Genomic DNA, 23,384 nt, shown 5'->3' with positions numbered 1-23,384 from the left:
TTAAAAACACACCCTTGGAGCTGCTGCAGCAAAGCTGATCCTGGGGTATAGTAAAAGGTTTAATGTATTTTTGTAGGATCCCTTTACAATTCCCACAAGAGAATCCTGCTAAGGAAAATAAAGCTACAAAGAAAGTTTTACATTTGTTTAAAAAAAGCAAAACCAAGCCCACTCTCCAGGTATTACCAACTGCATCATATTTAATGGGTGAAAGATACTTGAGCCCGATGTGACTTGTCAGTGCAGTTGCTATCACTGGATAATGTGCCTTTGCAGCCTGCCAGGTCTGTGTCAGAGACGTGCAACTACATGTGGCTGGTTTCTTTCCTCCCCCATCCTGGAAAAATAAATCCCCACTGTCTAGCCATGGAGGAGTAGGCATTTTTTTCCCCAACATATTATCTTTGATATTCCTATGGAAGATGCTAAAAATAAACACTGGTGCAGGTACCAGAAGGGAGCTCCGCCTCATCTTGGAGGCACAGGGGGACTTATGGGCCACATTTGGGGATTTTCCAAGCTTTGGCTCTTTCTGGACAGCCTGACACGTGTGGCATGACGGGGAAGGCTCAAACCTGCAGCCTAGTTCACTTTGCCCTGGTGTAGGGACATCCCCACCACATGTGGTGGGACAGGAGAGGGCCGTGAGGCCTTGCAGGTGACATGGTGGCAGTGCTGAGGAGGGGGACAGCAGGGTGGCCTGCTGGGCTTGGGGGATGGCTCCAGGAGATGCACCGTGCCCAGCAGCCGAGCTATGGGGCTGTGCCTGAGATGTCTCAGTCCAGGGCCGTCTGGCCTCCCCTCATGGATCCTTTTGGAAAATGGGCAGATGTTAAGCCCTGTCTTCTTAGAGTGGTTTGTGATCGCGGAGCAGGGGAAAGCAGAGGTGGTTTGCTTTCTAAAGCCTCTTTTCCCTTTGTCCACAGATCTCAGGAGCTGCACCTGAGAACTGAGGCGCATTCCTATCTCTCTGACCTGACCAAGCCATCGGACTTGGAGTTCATTGAAACCAAGAGGCCACGCCTGGACCTGCTGCAGGACCCCCTGATGCGGCACTCGCCTCTCCTGAACCAGAGCCAGCAGGGAGGGACAGAAGATCTCTCAAAGGTAAGGGAGCAATGGCCTGGCTGCCAGCTGGGTGTGGGGTCTGGGTTTTGGGATCCCCTTGGCTTGTGTAAAGCTGCCTTTGAGCTGCTGCTGAATTCAGTGTAGATGGTGGTTCCCAATGCACTGGGCAGTGCTTGGTGGTGTTGGATAATATTCCCTGAGATGGGGTGACCACTTTAGGAAAACAGAAGCATATCAGCTTTCCTCATAACTGTTACAGTCATAGGCTTTTTTTTACTAGGCTATTAGATGCACCAGAACAATTTGGAAGCTCCTGTAGGCTGAATTAAGGATGGCCATGTCTGGCTTTTCTGGGTACTCTGCCTTGATTTGATTTTTACTTGACGTTTCTCATTTATCACATCTCTTTATTTAATATCAGTGTTTGAAGGGCTGGAATAGGTTTCTGGTGGTTCTTTAATATAATCTTCCCCAGGAAAGCCTCCCTAGTCCCAGTCTCATTTAACAAAGCAAATCATTTACTTACGATCATCCCCTCTGCACATGGAATAAATGTTGCAAAGAGAAATCCCTTGCTTGTGTGCCTGTTTGGATTTACTTTCATGCTCTGTTGGGGTAAATTGTAATTGATTTTACCTTGAGTTTGGACATGCTCCTGGTTGGCAGGAAAGTCATGCTGGATAAATGTGTTGGGGGCAGCTCTCTTGATACCAGTGCTGAGGGTTAGTGCAGCTGCAGGCTGGGCTTGGGAATTGCCTGAGCCTACAATGAAATGAAAGGGGAGTTGCATCTGTACCCAGGGTGATGGGGATGGTTTGCTGTATCCCTGTGGGAGCTGACTGAAATAATATACAGGCAAGAAAGCTCTTCCTTGGAAATGCCAGGATATGTAGACATCTCTTATCCATAAGGTACTGGTGGGCTTTACCTGAGATCCCTCTGAGCTATCTTTAATGAGAAGGATATTTAACTTTGGAGTGGTTCAGATGCCAAGGGAGGCCTGAAGGCTCTGAAGAGTAGAGTGCCCTCGGGGGATGTTGGTTGAGTGGCTGATGGGGAAAAATACGCGGTTGTCCCCGAAACAAAAAATACCCCTCTCCAAAGATGTGAGGAAACCAGGATGACTTTTCTGTCTGCACATTATTCTCACCAGCAGTTCTGTTTTACCTCTCACCAGAAAACCACAGATCATCTCAGCTATTTGTTTCTAATAGGCAAGGCTGCTCTTGAGGCATTAGTTGGTGAGTTTAGGGGCTGCATTTTCTTCTTGGTTTATGACACATTTCCAAGAATTACATGCATTTTATGAGGCTTAAAACATTTGTTAATGAAAGAGGGGGAGAGAGAGAGAGAGAGCTGAGATATAATTCAGCAAGACAAGATTATACTTTTAGTGGACCCATTTGTAATTTTAGAGTCTGAAAAGGAAGAAGAAAATGTGATGTCTTTGACTGGTGAGAGCCTGACTGGAGCTGGGATTAGTTGCTCTAAACTAGCAGGAGCTGTTCCCAGAATGGGTTTGATGGAGCTCACTGCAAGACTGGATGATCTCAGTGCTGTTCCAGTGGTTGGGAGCAGAAGGCAAGTCTGGGGCACGCAGTATATCTGCCTTTGCAGCTTGGGAAATTGGGTTCATAGCAGTCTTTTGGCATTAGTTGTTCTCAGACTAGCGTATAAACTGCTGGTGGACATTAAGGTCATGGACAAGCTCCTGTAGCTGATGTGTGCATCGCTGTGAGGCTCAGCATGTTGGAGGAACTGTTCTGGGCGTGCTGGTCCAGGGGAAATGCAAAGAGCTGAGGCTGGTCTTTGACCACAGCTCTGGACACTTGCAGATCTGGGCTGCTGACACAGGTAAAACCACTTCTCGCATCTGTGCTAAGCCAGCAACAGCGCAATTTGGCGCTGGGCTCTGACGGTGTAACTCACCACCTGGGACAGATGATAAAGACCTTCCCCAGAGGCTCTGTGCTGAGTGAGACATGTCCTGGAGTGGTGGCACACGTGTGTTGGCAGGATGTGTGTCCCAGAGCGGCGGCAAAAACATGGTGGCAGGACGTGTGTCCCAGTGACCAGAGCTGGAGAGAGGTGTTTGCTGTTCTCTCTGTCCTGCTGACTCAGTGCCTGATGAAGTCACTCAATACTTTATCTAGGGCAGCTTTGCCAAGCGGGTGAGCTCCTTGGGTGAAACGCACCATGTGAGCCCAGTATTGCTAAACACGCTGCTGGTTGTTTAGATGGAGTATCCTAGGAGTTGTTCCCTTACTCTTTACCCCATTCCACGCTGGTGCAGTCACTGCGTGGGGAGGAGCTCAGTTTACTCATCGAAGTAACAGTGCTAGGACTGTTTTTCATGGTGATTTTACAGATTGAGCTAATTTTTACACAGTAAGAGCTCCACAAAGCCCTCAATAAAAAGGGTAGGGGTTTGGTTACACACTCTGGGCGCCAGCCTGACTGTCCCAGGGGATGTAACTGTAATGGATGTTGCTCCCGGGCAGTGGATACGTCTTGGTGTCAACCGGTTTCAGAGCAGTGGTGGGGCTGAGATGCAGAATCGAGTCTGTGGTGGGGTATGAGTTTAGCATATCCCTGATAACCACTGATAACTGGATTTACCAACCTTCAGCCCAGGGTAGAGAAGTCAACATCATTCCTGCACATTTCCAAGGCCTTTGACACATAATCTGTGCTCCAAACATAGATAGAGTAATTGATGTGGTAAATGCTTGTACCAGGCTCCAGAGCTTTTTCGCTGAAGAGAAGTGGATCTCTCATGTCTTTTATTCCTCATCTACCTCTCCCAAACATGGGGTGAGCTGCACCCCTTAGCCCTGCTCAGGATCATTGCAGCCTCGCTCCAAGTAAGGCTTAGTCTGTAAGGAGAAGGTAATGTCTTCTCTTGGATCAGCGCAATCTAGCTGGAGAAAGGAGACATGCTTTTGGGCAGCATGCCTTTCAAAAGCAGCAGCTTTCAGCTAAATCTCACTTGGTCCAGTAAAAGCTATTACCTTTCCTTACGAACCTCGCATTGCTCATATCCTCAAACACTGGTGTTTCTTTTCAAACCAGGGAACAGAAGGTTGTTTTCTTGCCTGCTTTCCCTCACTTGAGCATCTTTTTCCCAGCAAGAGGGATTGCTGTCATGTTGCTGCAGTATTGTGGTCCTGGGATCCTGCTGCTGGATGTGGCCAGGAGGGCTCTGGTGAGCTCAGTCTGCTGGGGAGAAATGAAATCTCCCCATGCCCTCTGTGCCAGCCAGGGCTGACACTGCCCCTGGGAAGGTGCTCCCTTGAGCTGGCTGACAATAACCAGACACAGTTAAAGCAGGGCTGTTTTTTCAATCACTGCAAGCCTGAATGTGGGATTCATTGGAAAAGCTGCCGTTGATGTGGCTTTGCCAGGTGTGCTCTTGGCAGAGATGCGGGAGCTTGTTCCCAGGACCCTTGGTGGCTTCTGCTTTCTTTCTTTCCGATAAAGTCACAGACCTCCATCACGTAGCAGCAGCCAGGAGTAAAGCAGGCAGCCCCAGAGCAGGCCAGTGATGCTGTGCACGATCCCTGTCCCTGCGCATACGTGCGCAGCTGGTGCTGCCTGCGATCCTGCCCTGTGGGGACGGCGAGCGTGGCACGTCTGGTCGATCAGCGCCTGCTCTCCCCTCTCCAGAGCTGGAGCTTCATCCTGCCTCTCCCCTTTCCATCTCTTCTTATTCCCGTTGTGCTTCCACTTGTTCTTCTCCCCATTTTTAGGACTGCTTTTCCACCACATATGTGGTTTGCTGCTCCTTCCTATAGGATGTGAGTCAGTCGTGATCTGCGTTTAGTCCCCTTGCAAGGGCTGGCTGGCTGCACTTACGCGGAGCTTATTGCTCCGACAGGAATTCACTTACAGGAGCCATGTAATCCCACGGGTACAGGGCTGGGTGGAGGCTTAGGAAACCTGAACCTTGCTGCCATCTGCCCTGGCAGGCTGCTGGTCACCGGGTAAGTCTCTTCCCCTTTCTGTATCTCAGATTTCCCCATCTGTACAAGGGACAATGCCACTTCCCTCTTTTGTAAAATAATTAACAACTATGGATGGAAAAAGGCAATTAAGAAGCCATGTGTTGTTAGGACTTGGACTCTGCTTTACATTGTGGAAAGGTTTTAATTTCTTCCCTTTCTGCATGAGTGTTTTTGTTGTGTTCTGGACTGAAAAATGGAATAAGAAAAGGGAGAGGGGGGAGTTTTGGAAAAGACAGCACCAAGGCCAGGAAATATGTATGGCAAAGCAGAAATTAGGGCAAAGGGTATTTTGTTTTGATGCATATTAATGTAGATTTAAAAGCAATTAATTGAAAAAGGAGGAATTAACACGTTTGAAATGCCTTTTTAATGATGCATTGAAGCCAGCAGCGTACATGCCAAATTTCACACTGGCTGCCTGTTCCAGAGCCCAATTTACAGTGAACTCCTGGAAGACAGGCTGTGGGATGGAAAGGCTCTTGGCTAGCCTGCTAACTCCTGCCCCGGCCTCAGGCTGGCAGGGCACCGAGGACAGCCGAAAGGCCTTTTGGGAGCCCTGCTTCCTCCTCGCTGGGGCCTTGGCAGTGCTGGGCCCTGGTTGCTGCTCCATCCCTTGCCGAATGTTCTAGGAGAGAGGAGTGGGAGGCAGGGGTCTCCGGCAGCAGGGTTTGCCCTGGTACAGGGCAGAGGGGCAGTGCCACAGCTCCCGGCACAGATAGCTGTGCTGGCTGGTAAATCACCAGTCGCGTTTCTGCTCCGTGGCTTTGTTATGGGAACATTGATCTGTTGCTGGGATTAACCTCTCAGAGTTTCCAGTGGGTTGGTCGCGCAGTTATTAATGAAACTGGCTGGAACTTGTGTTGACCTTGGCAAAGGCCCCAGTTGGCTTGGAGGTAACTGGCAAAAGCATAATCTCTAATTGAGTAATCCAGGGCTGGGGGAGGGGAGCAGAGGGGGTGGACACGAAGCAGTGCTTTGAACTGGGAGAGCTCAGCGCTCCGACGGGATGCGTGGGAGTGGAGGGCTCAGAACGGCACTGAGCACAGCGGCCGCCGAGGGAATTAGCAAGCAAAAGCGAGGCGGCATCTCAGATCCGGCACCCCAGGCTCCCTCTTGTAGAAAACAGCTCAGAATTCCAGCACCTCCCCATGATTTATTGCTGTGGAACAATAGCACAGAGGGGCTGGAGAATGGAACGAGCTGTGAGCATCGGCCATCCCTGGACGCATGTCCTCCTGTAGCCTCTGTGTTTGCAGTGTGGATCACGCTGGGCTCTCCCTTCCCCACTGGGGGTTGTTTTTCACTTGAGAAAAAGAGTTCTGGGCTTGTTTCTTGGGCTTTTTTGGTGATTGTCTGCAAGCAGGGACCCAGCAATAGCTGGGCTGTCTTCCCTGGCCGTGCAGCTCTGCCACGGGAGAGGGAGGTGCTTACTTGGCCAACTGTGGCTGTGCCCAAACCTTTTGGGGAAGGGGTGGCCGTCAGCAAGCCTTGCAGGACACCCACCCAGGCAGAGGGATCCTGAGGAGCTGCAGTAGCACTGATGGACAGGGGACACACCCATGCTGCCAGCACCCTGTTGCTCTCTCCCAGTGAGACCTCTGCCAGTGTGTGGCTTGACCAACCCTGTGGAAGATGAAATGCCTCAAACACGTTGCCATGAAAAGAACAATTCTTGCCCTGAGGACTGTGGGTTGTTCGATGCAAAGCCTGCACACGCTGCGTGGTTCCCAACCGCTTCTTGGAGGAGCAGACTTCAGTGGAAATGGCTCTAACCTCAGGTCTGAGCAATGAAATGAAACCATTTTAGTGGGTACAAACACACCTACGTCTTTCCTGCTTTTGTCCTCCTTCCCCTGCAGAGAATGGCAGTGCTTGTTAACTCTCCGTGCAGCCACGGCTGGGAGGCAGCTGGGCTCTCCCTGAGAAGCTGAGCCAGTGGAGTTGAGTGCCCATCAGGAGCGAGCAGAGTGGGGTTGTCAAGTCCAGGAGCTGTAGGAGGATCCTCCTCCAGCGTGTTTGACGCCCACCCATCTGCCGTGGGCTTGCTCTTGCTGTCGACTTGTGCCTGATAAAAATCTGGTTGCAAGAAATGGTTCGGTGGGGTGGGGAATTTACGTTAGGGCAGCAATGATTCAAAGCTATTTCTGGGAAGATGAGGGAGATGTTGGCATTCTCTGTCATTCCAAACATATTTAAAAGATGAAATATTTGCATTGTTCACGTTGTCACAGCGCAAACACTTCTGGCTGGATTTCTCCCACCCCCTGCTTTCCTCCCTGCTCCGAAGATCATTTCCAAATTGTGTGAGGATGAGTGTGAGTGTATTGGCCCCTGCTCACCTGCGTGTGAACACACACCTTTGGGAGTGTGTGCCTGCCATATGCAAGCAGAGTGGATCTCCTGCCATGCCCAGCAGTCCATTCCATTGCATGCTGTGCAGTGGCTGTGCCAGGGTGGCTGTGAGGGGTTGTCAGCAGCCTGTGCTGTGCACCAGTGTGGGATGGGAAGCCAAGGGAACAAACAGCCCGAGGAATGTTGTATCTGGAATCTCTGTCCCGTGCACGGGCTCATGCTGGTTTCATTTGAAAAACAGATGCTTTTGGGCGTTGCATAGTCCTTGTGAGATGTTCGGCTCCTCCAGCCAGCCCTTTTTGCAAGACAACTACTTTTATTCCATTTCTCACCTGAAGTTCCTATGGCCAAAGAACTGAACCGTGGCCTGAGAGACTTGGATATGTCAGGGAAAGCCCTCATGGGCTGCAGAAACATTCCAGAAGCAGCATGTAAAAACCCTTGACCCGTCCCCGAGCCACCTGCAGCCTGGCTCTTCCCTGCCCTGGCTGCTCCAGCCTGTGGTGGTCCCTAAGCTACAGACAGCAGGGCCGAGGCTCAGTGCAGCTGGAAAATCAACAGGAGAACTGACAGTGCCTCAAGCACAGGTTGTTTCGCACTTCTTCGGCTCGTTTGTGGTGATCGACATCCAAAACAACCTTTTAAATTGCCTTTCAAGCCACAGCAGTGGTGAAGGGCGATGTGATAAGGCTGACTGCTTCTCGGGAGCCTGCTTCATCATTTACATAATTGGACTTTTCTCTTCCACTCTGTCAATATTACAAGGCTCGCGCAGTGCGACATCTCACCTGATCTGCTGGAGGGAAAGAAAGTCCCTTGACTTTGTGTGCCTCACCCCTGTAATTGGAAGAAATATTGCCAGCTCTTTCTGCTTGGAACAGGGCAGCCTGGTGAGCTGGCTGTGCTGTGTGGGTTCAGGGAGACTTTTCTTCTCCATCTCTGAAGTATTTATACATGTTACGTGTATCTATTTTATCTTCCATAGCAAGGATTCCAATGTGCCCTGTTATGTCTTGGAAATGCAGGAGAGAGCAGAGCTAGTTTGCTACTTTGTCAGTCCTCAAGTGGGATTTAAGAAATAGGGTTGGTATAGCAGGAACTGGTACTGGTCTCGTGTGCATTTCTCCAGAGCTCGGGTAAGGTGTGGGGTGAGGAGGGCTGTGCCAGCCACTGCCCTCACTGTGCTCAATCCATCTAGTACTCTTGTATGAGAAAAGAACCCCTCACCTGGAATAAAGTTCCAGGGAAGAATTCAGTCCTGCTACTAACAGGGATGTCCTGGCTGTTTTCTTCTCCTACTGCAATTTCAGCCTTATCCGGTTTTCTTCTCTTCCCCTGATTTTCTGGGAGGGGATGTGGGTGCTGCCAGACATCTTGCAGATGAGCTCGGCTTCCCTCCTTCTTCAGCAATTCTGCACGCCCCTTCTCTCCAAGAGTCTTCCTGAGGAGGGCAAGAGGTTTGGTGGGAGCAGCTCAGGCATCTTCTCCATGAACATACAGCACTGAGCACATTTTTGGTGCTGTACTTTTCCATGGTTAGGAAATGCAGCCTATCCACTGTTCTGACTCACACAAGGAAAGCCAGTGAGTTGTGACACCCATCAGATTGATCCTGGGTGCCGTGTTTTGAGGAGGAGGGTATTTCATGCTAATACCTTCCTTCCCAGTGTGAGGTGGAAGCCTTGGAGGAGATGCAACAGCAATCGATGGTGTTTGCCTGCTGCTGCTGGAGGGGATGGAGTGGGGGAGTGATTTCAGAGATGGATTTGGCAGAGATGAGTTGCTGCTCTTTGTGCCTGTGGTGATGGAGCTGTAATAACATATTGAACATGGCAACAGCCCTTGCTAAAGCTCTGTGACTTCACGTTCGTGCTTCGTGGAGCCTCATCTCTTAACAACACCCTTAGCATCGATAACAAGAGAGGAGCTGTCGAGTGCCAAAGGGCCTAGTTAAAATCACTCGCTGAAAACCTCCTTTCTTTTTGGACCCAAACTTGCTTTTTAAACAGAAAAACTCTTTGGCTGTGTTTTAGGCAGAGAACATTCAGAGGGTTTTTTGGCTCCGCAGCTTCGTACTGCATGGGGGGCCGGGGGGCGATGGACGCTGGTGTGTGTCAGGAATGCTGGCTGCGCGCTCAGCAAGCAGAGAGGGGTTGTTTTAGGACAAGCTGACAGGCCCTTGGCTTGTTCTGCTGCTCTCGAAAAATGTAATTCTAATTCTTGGCACCTTTCTCCAGGAGGATAAAGAGCGAGAGCGCAGTGGAGCCTGTTCCCTCTGCCCTTGGAAATGGGCTTTTACCCAGCAACGGAGCTGGCTTGGGGTGGGAGCAAAGTGCTCTCTCCTACCCCCAGTTTGGTGGATCAAAAGCAGAAATTAGTGGGGGAGAAGTAGCATGGGGTGAAATGACCTGAACCACCTCCTCACAGTCTTGACCTCGATCTGGTTACTCTTTGGCATCTCAGCTCTCTGACAGAGTATCTTCTGCAGGTGCCAGCATTCCACCCAGGTTCTGCTCGCCTTCATCCCGGCTGAGGGCTGGCAGTCCCTTTAACCCTGTACCTTTTCCTGTGAGGAAACTGTTCTGTGGTGCTCTGTCCTCTGGCAGTGCCAAGCAGCAGAGGAGGAGATGGGCCATGGGTGTGGGGTTTCCCAGTCCTCTGCTGCAACCCAAGGGGTTCTCCCAGGGCTGCAGAGCCCACAGCACCCTGCTCCAGCACATGCCTGCTAACCCCTGCCTCTGCCTGCACAGTAACACTTCCTTGGCTTGCCTTTGAGCAGCCTGCTCTGGTCACTGCCCAAACAGGGTCTGATTTCTTTCCTCCCTGAGGAACAGCAGTGATCGTTTCTGCCTTCTGATCTCCACTTTGAATGCTGTCATTCCTGTGGCTGCTTAAGAAAGAACCATTGCCTGGTGCAGGTCAAGCCGTCCCACGTGGTTACGCGACCGAACCAAGCACAGGCTTTTATTTCAGGTTGGTTTTCAGGTCTGTGCTATTTTATCTTGTGCCAGCCATCTCAGGTATGATGTAGAGCACATTGCCTGTAGCAGTTAATGTGTTTCTGCCTCGGCAGCAGAGAGAGTGGCAGATGTAAACACAGGAATGTTACAGTCTTTCAAACACTAGAAACTCCCAAAGAATAGGTGGGTGTGTGTATATATAAGTATATGCAATATGCAGTGCATTATATTAATGGAGAGAGGTTTGTAAATTCATGCATTCATGAATGTTTCGTGTGTATATACTTTTTTATAGGTTTTTAAGTAATTGATAAGCCTACATTTTTATATATATACACACACACATATATATATGCTGCCTCGTATACTTGTAAGCTGTGTTTTTTCAAAGGCTTCTTCTAGCCTCGTTCAGTGATCCTGCCTTCAGCAGACACAAGGAGAAGGGCTCCAGTCTCAAGCAAAGCTAAATATTGATTTGAGTCAATCTGGGTGCACTTGGAGACATCACTAGTGTTCATGAATGCAGCATAATCGCTGATTGGAGTGGGGAAATTTCATCATAAAGGCCCCAAAAGGGAGGTTTATTATTGCTTTCTTCCAAATGCCTGAATTTTATTAGCTTCAGTCATTCTTGGCAGGGCAGTGGAATGGGATTTTATAGTTAGCAAAGGAAAAGTAAACACAGTAATCATTTCACAGCCCTGTGCCTGCCAAACCAAGATGGAAATTCCAGCCTTGGTGGGAAGCTGCTGCTTTGCTAACAGATAATAACAAATTCACTGTGGGCTTATTCTTGCTATGAGAGTTGAGATGTTCAGGTTTTTCTGTAACATCCTGGTCTGGGGAGGCAGAGGTGCTTCGTGCTTTTCTGCAGGAACAGCCTGGGTAGAGGTTTGTGGTTTGAGTAACTCCCACAGCCATTCACAGGTAGAAATGGTGTTTCTGCTCTGAGCCTTTGGGAGCTGCTCTATCCCACACTCTTGTCAGTATTTGGTTTTTCCTTGGTCAGTCTTGCTCTGGTTGCAGAGCTGAGCGATGCTCGAGGAGTGACACATTTGAGACGCCACAATGGTCCCTGCACTCTTTGACCATCTCTACCTGCTGAATGGGGGGAGGAATATCATGGAAAAAAAAAATTCTCCATCTAAATCCAAAATTCTCATGAAAGGCTTGTTTTGCGTGGTTTCCTGGGCTTGTTGAGGGTTTGGCTGCCAGCTCGGATCTGGACTCGCGCCCACCTGCGTTTCCTGGTGCTGGGGGACGTTACTTCCTCCCACCTTCCTGCCCCGCCGGCGTGGGGATGGTGGTGGGGATGACCTGCCTGCCGCAGGATGCGGCCTCCTCATGGAAAAGCAGGCGGAGCAGCAAAGGAAATGGCTACTCAAACAAGCGGCGAATGTCGAGGCAGCCCCTTCCACGTGTCTGCACAATTATTAGAACAATAAACCACTGAGCGCAGCCGGCGGCGGGCTCTGATGGATGGTGCAGCTGACGGCTGCTGTGCACCACCCGTGCTCCCTGTCAGCACGGATCCTGCCGGGGTGGAGGGCCTTGATCCGTGCTACACCACCTCTTTCATGGCACCGAGATGGAAGTCAGTGCAAGCAGCTGGGGCCATGTCCCACATCCCTGCCTGTGTGTGTCCCGAGGTGCTGCTTGTGGGCAGTTTGGGACGGTGGCCAGTGGATGTATTTTGTGTGGCCGTGGGGGCTGTCAGGCTCCTGGTGGATTCCTTGGGCAGTGGAGGGGCAGGCAGAGCATTGTCCCTATCGTGTCCCCCATGGTTTTTAGAGATGAGAGGTATTTGATGTCCAGCTTCATATACTTGAGAGCACAGCCAGGATGAGTCTGTACATTAGGTGACCTGGAGCAAGGAAGTGGTGACATGCAGCTGGTGAGGGGAGCTCGGTGGATTGCTGTAGGAGCAGGTACTTCAGTTTTTTGAGCTGACACAGTTGGAAGAGGAGCTGCTGGGAGTGAGCAGGGGTTTGGTGCTGGGACTGTCACCCCATGCCCAATGTGCTGGGAGCCCCCAGCGTAGTTGTTGTTCCCAGGGGAGTTGTTGGTGATCCTGGCTTGGTGCATGGAAGAGGAGGTTTGGGTTCGTCCCACAGTGCACCTCAGCCACTGCTCAAACCGTTTTATGTCTTGTTTGCATTTCCTTTCTCTGTCAGTCTGTCTCCTCCTTGGTAGGCAGCTTGGCCCCCAGGATTTGGGTAAAATAATTTTTGGTGGTGGTTTTGAACGGGGGGAAGAGCTGCCTTTAAGTGTATCTCACTTGTGGCAGTGGTTAAAAAGAGCTGTCTTCAGTCATTCCCTTCCCTCTCCTAAATTTGATGCCCTTTCAAGCCAAATTCCCAATATTGATGCTGTGTGCCATCTTGATTAACTCCCAGACAAATCCCTGTTTCACAGGGCTGCGGAGTGCTGCCCTATGTGTATCCCGCTGGGATGTGCATGGCTGAGGAGTCCCTGCTCCTCCTCGGCCTCCTGCCTCCTCCCTGGCAATAGGAGGAAATTTAAATGTTTCTGAAGAGCAACATTTCCATTTCAAAAGCTGTTCGTTCAAGTGCGTCTGGAGTGGGATTTCTCTCCCCCACTCCTCTCTGAATGGGAGCTTTAGAAGTCTCATTTCCTCTGCTTGATAACACCAGGCTGAGAAGGGCTTTTGTCTTTTCATTTCCCCTCAATTTTTTATTTTTAAATCAGTGAGGTTTGGAGAAGCTGCTGTGGTGGATTTTCCCTCCCCCATGTTTGTCCCTGTGCTGGAGGATGCACCTGGCATCACCCAGTGAATGAGCTGGAGCTTCCTGGGGAACAGCCCCAAGCTGAGCAGGCACCCACCTGGGAGCACCCTGCCAGTTGCTCCTGGAAGCAGAGGAGGAGGTTTGCTGGCATGCCCGTGCCACCCTGCCCTTCCCAGCTATCCGAGCAGGGGCTTAACATGCCCCAGCACCCCTGGACAGCATTGGGTGTCTTGGTGCTGAGCCTGGTTTAGGATCTGGCCCCATGTTTCGAACACATGGCACTGCAGTGGCTTTAATCCTGCTGACTGGTTGCCTGCCTGCTTTTTGGCTGACATAGCTTTTCCAGTTGGTGTGAAATTATATATTTTTAATGGGATGCTCAGAGGAGGGCACATATATGGGGATGCAGTTGCCTGGCTCCCACTTCTGCAGGACTGATGAGTGTGGATGCTGTCCCAGCAGTGTGATGGCAGTTGTGCTGGTCACTGGAGTATTCCATTGCTATAAAAAAGGATATTTTTCTGCTGAAGCCTTTTTTACAAAACTCTGGCATGCTTTTCATGTGGCATCTAGGGCTGGAGGGCTTTCTACCTGCTTGAGGGCCAGCTGGGATTTGGCACAGACTATTCCAGCATCCTCTGTCAGAGGAAACATGCCTCCTGGGATTAACATAGGCCTTGATGCTACATCCCTGCCTGGTTGATGTGCTGGAAAGACTTGGAATTTGCTTTGTTGCATGTGCCAGTTGGAAGAGGATGAGTGATATTGCCAAAAATAAAAAATTTAAATGTTGGGAAGCTAAAGCTTTCAAAGGCACAGAGTGAGTGTTCTGTTCCCCTGAGGTTTGTTGGGTTGGCTGACAAGATCCTTTCCAGGTTGCTGGAGGAGGTTTAGGGATTGTGCCTGCACCCCCAGGCAGGGGACCCCTTGTGCCTCTCTGAGGGTCTCCCTAAAGAAACTCCCTGAGCAGCAGGCACAGAGAGAAATACAAAACCAGGAGGGAGGGACAGTCACGTGAGGCCATGTCACCACATCCCCATGTTTCCAAGTCCATGGTGATTATTCAGAGGTTCCTGTGAAGGCTGCCCAAAGTTGGCCAGCTCCGGAGAATGCAAGGGAGGTTTGAGCCTCAGCAACAGGCGGCTTTGCCGGGAGGAGCAGCATCTGGCTCTGCCGTGAGCTCCCTGTTACCTTCAAAATGCGTTTCGCCAGCCAGGGGTGCTCACCCTGCTGCCTGGCCGAGTGCCAAATTGGGCAATTAAAAATTTGCCTCCCTGCCTTGGCGTTCCTTGTAATCAGAAGCGTTTTTCACAGTTGGTTCCTTTTTAAGAGACATCAAACAAGCGCTCGCCTCCCGCCTCCCTCGTGTGTTGTTTATGTGCCTCCCAGGCGTTTAGGTGAGTTTGTGGCAGTCCCCTCCTCTTGGCCTCCCGGGTCTTAGTCACCCGGGTCGTGGTTTTGAATATCCTGGTGCAGGATTTTGATGTGCTCTTGAGCCGATAGGTTACGTGCCTGGTGCCTTTTTCATGCCTCCCCAGCGCTGCAGTTTTGTGGTTGTTTCCCATTGCCACAAGCCAGTGCTGTTCCCCACGGGAGCTGTTTTGCCTTCTCAAACCAAGACACCAGTGCTTTCCTCCTGGCTCCTGATGAGGGTGAGCCTGGTCCCTGCCACAGCACAGAAGGCTGTGGGCAGGACATGCCTGGCAGGGACTGTCCTCCTGCACTGGGGTGGGCAGAGGGGAGGCTGTGGGGGGTTCCTGTGCCTGCGTCTCTTCCCGGTTGGGGGAAGCTCTGCTCGTTTAAACACATGGGTTTGAGTTTGTGAATGGGAGGTGGGGATTTAGGGTTGAAGTGCTGTGCTAGGGGACAGTGATACTCTTGGCAGCACACTGTTGGGTGCTACAGCAGCACTGGTGATGATCTGGGTGGCTGCTGGGTGAACAAGTTATTGAGAGAACATTAAAGTTTCAGATGGAAGAGTAGAAGAGCTTGCTGCTCTATGGGCTACTCTGACAACCTTAATTTGTCCTCCCCTTTTTTGCTGGAAGCAGCAGGACACACCCTCTTCGAGTTCCATCCCCCTCTGTTCAGTGCCTGGGACAGACTCCGTCTTGTGCCGAGCAGGTCTCTGGTTGCTTTACTCCATCCTTATCCTCTGGTGGGTGGTCTCAGGCTTTACCTGCTGTGCAAACCATGACTCCTGCATTTATTCATCGCTATTTTGGGGCACTTGCTGTTGACCTGGAATGCTCCACGCATGCCATTATGTTCCTTCCAGCTCAGCCCTTTCCTTTCCTTTGCAGAAGTACAGGCAGAGGGCAATACCTATCTTGGAGCATTCCAGGACTAGGACCCCACTCCTCTTGCTTGCTCGATTCCGAGTCTTTCCCTAGGCAAGCACCAAGATGAGATTTTTATTAATATTCTTTTCTTTTTCCTTGGACACTTTTTAGCGTTAACAAATGCGGATCGCTGGCAGAGAGTCTTACCAGATGTATCAACTGTGCTGAAGATGCTCAAAGAAAAGGTTCCCAGAATCTTTCTGGATGTTGCAGAAAGGCATATTTTCCTGTAAACTTGTTCTTGGAAGCTGCAGAGTAGTTTTGGCTGAAATTCACTATTTAAAAAAAAGAAAAGGCCAAAAAAAAAGCCTAAAAAAGCCTGAAGGTGATGGAAAATTTCAGTCCAGACAGTTACGGTTTTAACAAACTTAGGATCAACTGAAAGTGCAGGGATGCAGAATAGGCAGCGTTGGGGGATTCTTAATGAGAGGTGGAGCAATTAGCTCCTCGTTATAATGACTAGATGGGTAGGTGAGAATTCATCACTCCTTCAAGTCAGTGGGGAACATTTGCATTCAATGCAATTATTATCCACTAATGGGGAAACGCAGGAAGGGAATGAAAGGCACAGCATCCATTTGTCGGTGTAATGCCTTCGGCTTCAGTGGGAGTTTGCCTGAGTAAGTATTTCCGGAATTGACCCGTTATTCCCGGCTGCCTCTGAGTCCATAAGCTGGGTCTGCTGGTGCTTCTGTAGAATTCTGCAATCCTGAGATCCAGAGGCAGCATCTGTTCAGTATAACAGTATAACTGTGGAATGGCTCTTTTGAGCACAAGCAAGTTTTGTGAGACCAGATACAAGGCTTTGGGTAGTGCATTGAACTGAGACACTCGCTGGCGAGGTTTTACCACCCTCGTAAATCTGGCGGGGGGGACGGGGAGGGAGGGTCAGCATTTGGTACTGGTTTTGCAATTAAATTGCTTCAAGCTGTTGAAACATTGGGGAAGTTTTTTGACCTACTTTCGTGCAAGCTCAGAAATTGTTGGGATTTTTTTTGCTCCGTCTGCGTGGAATTCAGATGGATTACAGGGGAAAGGAATTTCGTGGGCCTTCTCGTAAAGTCAGATTTATTTGAAAAAAGGAATTAAGTTTAAAAAACCCCAGCTTTGTCTTCAGACAGCCCCTTGGTCTCCAGCTTCTTGAATTCCCATGAGAGCACGTACTGGGCTGCATCCAGTGAAAGTGATCCCTGTTTTGCTCCTCCCCCGGTGCCTGCACGTGCCATGGAGCATGGGGACAGAGGAGGGAGGTGGGTGATGCCTTGATCCTACACCTGGCATCCCTCAGGAGCAGTGATTGGCCTTGCCTGGGAACACCCATGTTCTCATGGCTGGTGAACAGCTCCACAGGTGCTTCCCAGAGCACACACACGTCTACATCCCACTTGGGCAGCCCTCCCAGCACACGGGGATGCAGCCCAGCGAGAAGAGCCCAGCAGTATTTAAGAATTAAAACCTCGTTTCAAGGGCTGGGCTGCTGAAAGAGCCATTAGCACAGCAGATGGCCACGAACAAAAGAGTTGCAGTAACTCGATGTACTTTTTCACTGCTTGGGCTCCCTGACTTCGTACTTGTGCGTCTCCCCGGGGAGACGACACGTTATTTTTCAGCCCCTGTAACATTTTCCCCCTGTCAGTGCTGTCGTCCTGGGGCTGCTGATACGTCAGAATGTGGTGGACGCTTTTCCAGTTAAAAAAAAAGATTCCTTTGGTTTGTATTTGGCCCAATTAAAAGTTTTATATGCGTGTTTTTACCTTAAAACCTGATGGGTGGAGGTGTGGGGTGTTGACTTTCCTTCTCAGCTCTTGTCCCAGGGAGTGTGGGAAAGCCCCAGGGCTCACTGTCTGCTCAGAGGGCGATGCTGCTCATCCGTGGGCTCCTGAACAGGGAGGATGAGCTGCTGGCTCTGCCGTGTGGCACAGTCTCACACGGATGGGGGTTTGGGAGGGGTGTTGGTTGGTGGAATGCTGGGATGTTCACTGGCTCAGTGCTGCTGTGAGAGGCTCTAGTGACAGACGTGTACCCCTCTGAGGGAGCCCACTAATCACAAATTCATATGGGGTTTTTTGGGAATTAATTCGAGCACAAATTGAGCAGCCCCAGCCTATCCTGCCTGCTTTGGCAATCTTCTCCAACCCATGAGGACACGAGATGTGCGAGTGGGCAGGAGTTGGAGATAACACCTCTTAATCCCTCCTGGTGCTCCAGCAGGAAACGCTGCTGCTGGCTGATAATTAGAAAGTGAACAGACTGTGGAAGAGATGATGTTGGCATCCCTAAATCTCTGTCCTGGGCTTGGGGGAACATCACTAATGATCTGGATTAGAAAGGCAGGGAGAGACCTGGACTTCCTGAAGATGATATGTAGGGCAAACACTGTGTGCTGTGTGGGAGATCCTGAGGGTTGTTCCGGGCAAGTGGCTCTGTTCGCTTGGTACACACTGAGGGGGTGTGGAGGCTGGAAAGCTCCACTGTGGAGTTTTGAAGAGGCAGCTGGTGCAGTCAAGGGATCAGCAAGGTCAAAATGCATTTTGCAGCAAGAGTTAGGTGTGGATGGAGCAGAGCTCCTGATCTGCCATCTCCTGAAGGTGGGAAGCAGCTGAGAAAAATGACCCTTCACAGAGGTTGGGCTGCATCCAGCTGTAGGTGCTGAGCTGAAACATGGCACAGATGCTCTTCTCCATCCTGGCAACTCCCATGAGCTCCCTGGGGGTATCATGAGGTGGGTCAGCAATGCAAAATAAGCAGGTGGCAGTGGTTTGGGGCATTGTGTCCTGGGACCAGGGTTGGGGTTCCCACTGTATTTTTTCTCGTGGACCCAGTTGCTCGTGTATCTGAAGGCAGAGATATCAAATTTACCAAGACATCAACAGGCAGTTGTCTTATCCTTTTCCTTTCCTCTCTTTCTCCCATGTTTTTAAAGTCACTGCCTAATAGCTTGTAGCAGGCTTGCTCCGTTATATGTGTTGGCAATTTTTATCCCTAAGCATGCAGAAGAAACCCACTCCAAAGCCTGCCCTTGCTCTTTGACAGCCTCCTCAGTGATAATTGTTTTCTTCAGTGCCAGCACCTCCTCTTGCTGCGGGGAGGTTTATGCAGCCTCTGTCCCCCACACACCCACCCTTGTTATCATATAAATCACAAAACAAGGCCAGGGATAAACAGGAGCTGCAGTAGCTGTTAGCCGTGTGTAAAAACAAATCACATGGAAACAGTATAATTACTGAGAAAATATCAACTTGAGTAATGCGGTAATTGTTTTCTTCCCTCCAGCAGATTTATTCCAGCTCTCCCAGCTCTTGCTGGTTTGGAAGTCTGTGACTTCACGTTAATAAGAAGAATTTCACGTTTCACGCTGCACTTGTTCAGAGCCCGGGTATGACACCGTCTGGAGCAGGGGAATATATTTTGAGCCATTTCTTGAGAGCAGTACGAAACAGAGCACTAGTTGAAATACCTCTGACAGTTGGAGTCTGCCCCAGGCTCTGGGTGGATTCTGGTCTTTGCAAACCTCTTTTCAACCCATTTTTGTGATTTAGAAGAAGGGCGGCTTCATGCCTTGCATAAATCTGGGAGCTCTGCTTTTTGGACATCATCGCATGGGCAAGATTTTTTTTTTTGCCTTCAATTTTGGTTTTTCCTTCCTCTTGTTGCTTGTCATTCCCTTGATTTAGAGAGGTGCTTGTGACATGACAGTGCCCAGTTATGTGAGGGACACTGCTTCTCTCTATTGCTATAATCGTGTCCTAATACCAGATGATGATGATCATGATCATGTTGTTTATGCTGTGACTTGCAGCTATTTCTCTTACTTAGCTTTGCTGCTCTTTTGCCTCATATTCTGCAATGTAAAAAGATAAAAATGTACCAGGAACCAGGTTTCAAAGGGGTTTTGTGCCAAGTGAGAGTTTCAAAATGCCCTGCCTTCCGTATTGGCAGAGATGTGAGAGTATCATTTGTTTCATGTGCACAGAGAGGAACCTTTCTCTCCTACATTTTTGGCAGGTAGCTTGCTTTCCTTTAGAAAAACCTACCCACCTACAAGCCACTGCCACTTCCCCTTCCTGTACCTTACTCTGAATGAGATTTTATGAACAACTTAATTTATCTTTTGCTTCTTGTGGTTGTCCTGCTCCTCTTGACTTGAAAAAAAACCCCAAAACCACAAACCCCCCCCAGTTGTGGAGAACGCAAAGCCTTTCCACTGCAGCAGACTGACCATTTTTGATGTCTAATGCTGGGAAAGTGTAACAACATGGGATCTGCTCTTTGGGATTCTTCAGAAAGCTTTGATGCTCGTCTTCTAGTTTCTCTTCTGGGTGGATGCTGGATACAACCAGCTTAGCTTTCCAGTGCCTTTGTTCTCATGGGGCTGGATGAGCCCCAGACAAGACAGCGAGGATGATGTTTTTGGGTGTTCCTTTGCTTTCTGTCCCTTGATGGCAGCAGTGGGAAGAGCATTGGTGCCTTGAGGCTGCACCCAAAAGTGGTTCCCTTCTTGATGTTTTGATGTCTCCTCCAGCTAGAGCAGGTTTTAGCAGGAGAGAGAAGGAGGAAGGTGCCAGTGAACAACGCTGATGTCCTGGGACATGGCCACTTTGTTGGGAACCATCCTCTTTTGCCTCCCCTTGTTCCAGCTGTGCTGTGGATGATGTTGTCCATCCCTTATGGAGGGAAACAGGGCAGAGCCCATCTCAGTGCCCCAGCAGACAGGGACTGCCTTTGAAGCCAGCTCCCTGTGGCTCTACTGGGCTGTGGGTGCAGCCTCCCAGGAGAGAGCTCACCATGCTTCGTGCTGACTAGGAGAGGAGCAGGAGGGAGGCCACCCTGCCTGGTTCTGCTTCACGGTAAGCACACGCTGTTGAGATGCTGAACGGTGCCAAGGTGGCATCTGCACGCTCACCATATTCGGCATGAGCTGCCACACGGCCAGTGAACAACCCAGGGCCATCATCCATGTGCTTTGTTGGATGGGGAGCACAGAGGGGTCCACGAGCCACCTCGTTTGTGGCACCCTCGCCCCGCAGGAGAACCAGCCTGGGCAGAGGGTCAGCCCTGGCCGCTCGCCAGTGGCTGTGTCAGCGCAGAGGGGAGGACGCTCAGCACCAGTTGGCGCAGAACAATGTTGGCTTTGTACAGGGCTGCTGTAATGAAGGTAGCAAAGTTGTGTGAACTTCTTCCCTTGTTCGCCTGCCCCCGTCCCTCCCCTCCTCCCTACAGCAGCTGCGACGTGCTGGCTGCCCAGCCTGGCAGCGGTTTACGGTTACAAACAGAGCCACCACTCCTCCTCCTCCTCCTCCTCCTCCAGGAAAAGAAATCCATCCGCTCTCTAAGCAAATGAATAGATAAACTTTTAATTAAGGTGTTGGATAGCTGCCAGAGAGGAGCGTCCCGGGTCAGGGTAGGCTGGTGGTTTGCCATGATCCCCATCTGTGTGGCCAGTGGCTATTAAACAGCTTCTTCATCCCAGGTGTGTTCATCCGTGGTGGGCAGACTCATCCAGGCGTGCAGCTTGTGTTGGCAGGAGATGGGCTCTTCTCTTGGAGCTGGAGAGGTGAAGGGAGGTGTGCAGGAGGGATGGCGTGGCTCTGGGATGCTCCTGGGATACCAACTTGTTGGGCTCAGCAAAGTTGTTGCATGGCTGGGGGCGAAGCTGAATGTTTTGGTGCGTTTTCCCTCCAGACCGTGGCCAGTAGAGCTGCTCCCTGTCATGGCCACGGAGGTTTTGCTGATCTCTCCAGTCTCTGACTTGAAGGCTCTTGTTGACCTGAGAGCCTCTTCCCCTGGGATTTGCAAAAAGTTGTCAGTTTGGTCTATTTTTATCTTGACTCACCTGTGCCCTTTCTCTCTGTTTCCGGATGGATGCGTTTAACATCCAACAACTGGAGCACCCCCAGAGTTTAACAAGAGATGGAGGAGGGCTTCCATGAAGGAGCTGGAAGCCCTCTTTCCTCCCAGGGGCTGCCCTCATAGCCCCTTCTCCTTCTCTGTGGTTAATGCTGCTCTTATCTCACAGCTGTGGCTGTGTCCAAGGAGGATGTGTCTGTGATGCCTCATTTTTATGGAGAAGATGTAGCCCTGAGCCCTATGAAGGGACAGTGTTGTTGAGAGCTTCTGAATATGGATGTGTTTATTGATCCTGTAGGAATGCAGGTAGCACTCAAGGTGGTGGGAGCCTCTGAGGCTCTGGCAGGAGGAAGATCTGCTGTCACATCCCTGGGAGAGTAACCTGGTGCTCTCCGGAGATGCTGGGGGTTGTGGAGGTGATGTGATCTGACAGCTGGTACTCCCTAGTCTAGCAGGTTTTTTGAGGGTTTCATGTATCTTAGAAGGCTGGGAATGGGCCAGGGAGCTGTGGGAGGATAAGAGAAGAATCCTTGGGAGAGAGATGACCTGGTTGTTTTATATTCCCCAGGATCGAGGCCTGCCTGGCAAACTGGAGCCCGTGTCGCCTGTGAGCCCTGCTCACCCTGACGCCGAGCTGGACCTGCTGCCGGCCCGGCTGTCCAAGGAGGAGCTCATCCAGAACATGGACCGTGTGGACCGCGAGATCACCATGGTGGAGCAGCAGATCTCCAAGCTGAAGAAGAAGCAGGTAAGAGGCTGTAATCTGCAGGGGAGCACACGTCCTTGCTTCTGTGTGCCACCTTATGCCCTGTCCTCGCCCATGCATGTCCACAGGGGAGAAGTGGCAGTGCCAGTGCACCAGGAGCATCTGTATCCCTGCTCCCTGTTGGGACATGGGAGGTCACTGCTGTGCCAGCAATCTGGAGCTGGTAGTTGCGAGATGAGGGAGGGAGCTTTGGAAATCCAGCTTGTGGGCTCTTTGCCTGTCAGAGAACCTTAAAGGGAGAAAAATATGTCCTTGGTGACTTGCCCATGAGCATGCAAGTGGTCAGCAGCAGAGTGGAAGCACAGGCTGGGTTGCCCAAGTTGTCTGAACAGCCCAGCATAGCACAAGGTCTTTTCTTTTTCCTTTCCAGCAATTGTCTCTCCCCAGTGCTGTTGCTGGCAGTGTTCAGGACTGGGCTGTTTAAAACATTGCTGTGACATCCTAATGGCCCTTCCTGTGCACCCAGTCCCCATCTTTGGGGCTTTCCAGCTCTGCAGCCATGAGCAGCATCTGGTCCAGCTGCAGTCTGGGCTGTGCCTGAACCAGGGATTTGAATTTTCTGGTTGCTGCTTTACCCCTGCACAGGAGCACTCCCCACCAGAAGGATGGGCCTCTTGGTGTTGGCCTGTACACAATTACCATAAACCCATTAAGAGATTAATATGACAAAACCTTTGGGGACGTCTGTGAAAAAACCCACAGACTTAAAGGCTTTCTCTTCTTGAAGCAAATCACTTGTCTGTCTCTCTCTTTCTAGTTGTTTTATTTTCTTTGCTCGGGGCCAGTTTCTGAACCTCCTTAATGACTGCTAATCCCAAACTGCCTGAGAGGAGCCACCTTTCCCAAGGGGTATGCAGTAGGAATTTGGTAATGGAGCAAAACCTCTATTTGGGCTGTTGGATGAAGCTCCTGGAGGATGAGCATGCAGTTGACCTTCCCCAACAGTTCTATGTTTTCCCATACCAAACACTTTTCCTTTCTGTCCTGCAAGACAAAGCAGGATGTTTTGGTTCTGCTTTCAAACAGTATGGTTTAATTAATGCAAAGGACCCTTTTTTTCTGTGTGTTGCTTTATATCTGCAGTGGCATCAGAGTGCTTAGGGAGAGGGAACCAAGAGTGGGCAGACGCAGCTGTGCTGGGGGTGCAAGGAAGCAGCCCTGTCTGGCAGCTCACAGAGCCCAAAGGAGCATCTGGAGCAATGGAAACCACAGAGGTTCCTCTTGCTGGTTTTGGTGGGAGCTGGGTGAAGGCAGCCTTTCCCCTCTCCCTCCTAGGAGGCTCAGACAAAATGCTGGTG

General features: G+C 50.5%; 1 protein-coding gene and 1 long non-coding RNA gene across 2 annotated transcripts in view; one reads left to right on the top strand and one right to left on the bottom strand.

Annotated features, from left to right (window-relative positions):
• Window positions 1–934: 934 nt before the first annotated feature.
• The window catches only part of NCOR2 (nuclear receptor corepressor 2), a 140,513-nt gene continuing 118,063 nt past the window's right edge, over window positions 935–23,384 (top strand). The window contains exons 1-2 of the mRNA XM_027689672.1: window positions 935–1,107; window positions 21,889–22,068. Coding sequence (XP_027545473.1) covers window positions 1,048–1,107; window positions 21,889–22,068 — 240 coding nt within the window. The 5' untranslated portion in view covers window positions 935–1,047. The remainder of the gene's footprint in view (window positions 1,108–21,888; window positions 22,069–23,384) is intronic.
• On the bottom strand, window positions 6,050–9,227 carry LOC113970584. Its single transcript, XR_003535215.1, has 4 exons — window positions 9,080–9,227; window positions 8,652–8,865; window positions 6,899–7,148; window positions 6,050–6,695 (listed from the first exon to the last, which is right to left on the bottom strand). It is a non-coding gene; the product is annotated as an uncharacterized LOC113970584 (long non-coding RNA).

The sequence above is a fragment of the Neopelma chrysocephalum genome, unplaced genomic scaffold, assembly GCF_003984885.1.
Source record: "Neopelma chrysocephalum unplaced genomic scaffold, ASM398488v2 Primary Assembly neopelma1_77, whole genome shotgun sequence".
NCBI lineage: Eukaryota > Metazoa > Chordata > Aves > Passeriformes > Pipridae > Neopelma > Neopelma chrysocephalum.
Note: the sequence above shows the minus strand (reverse complement) of the source record. Positions and strands in the feature narration are given on the sequence as shown.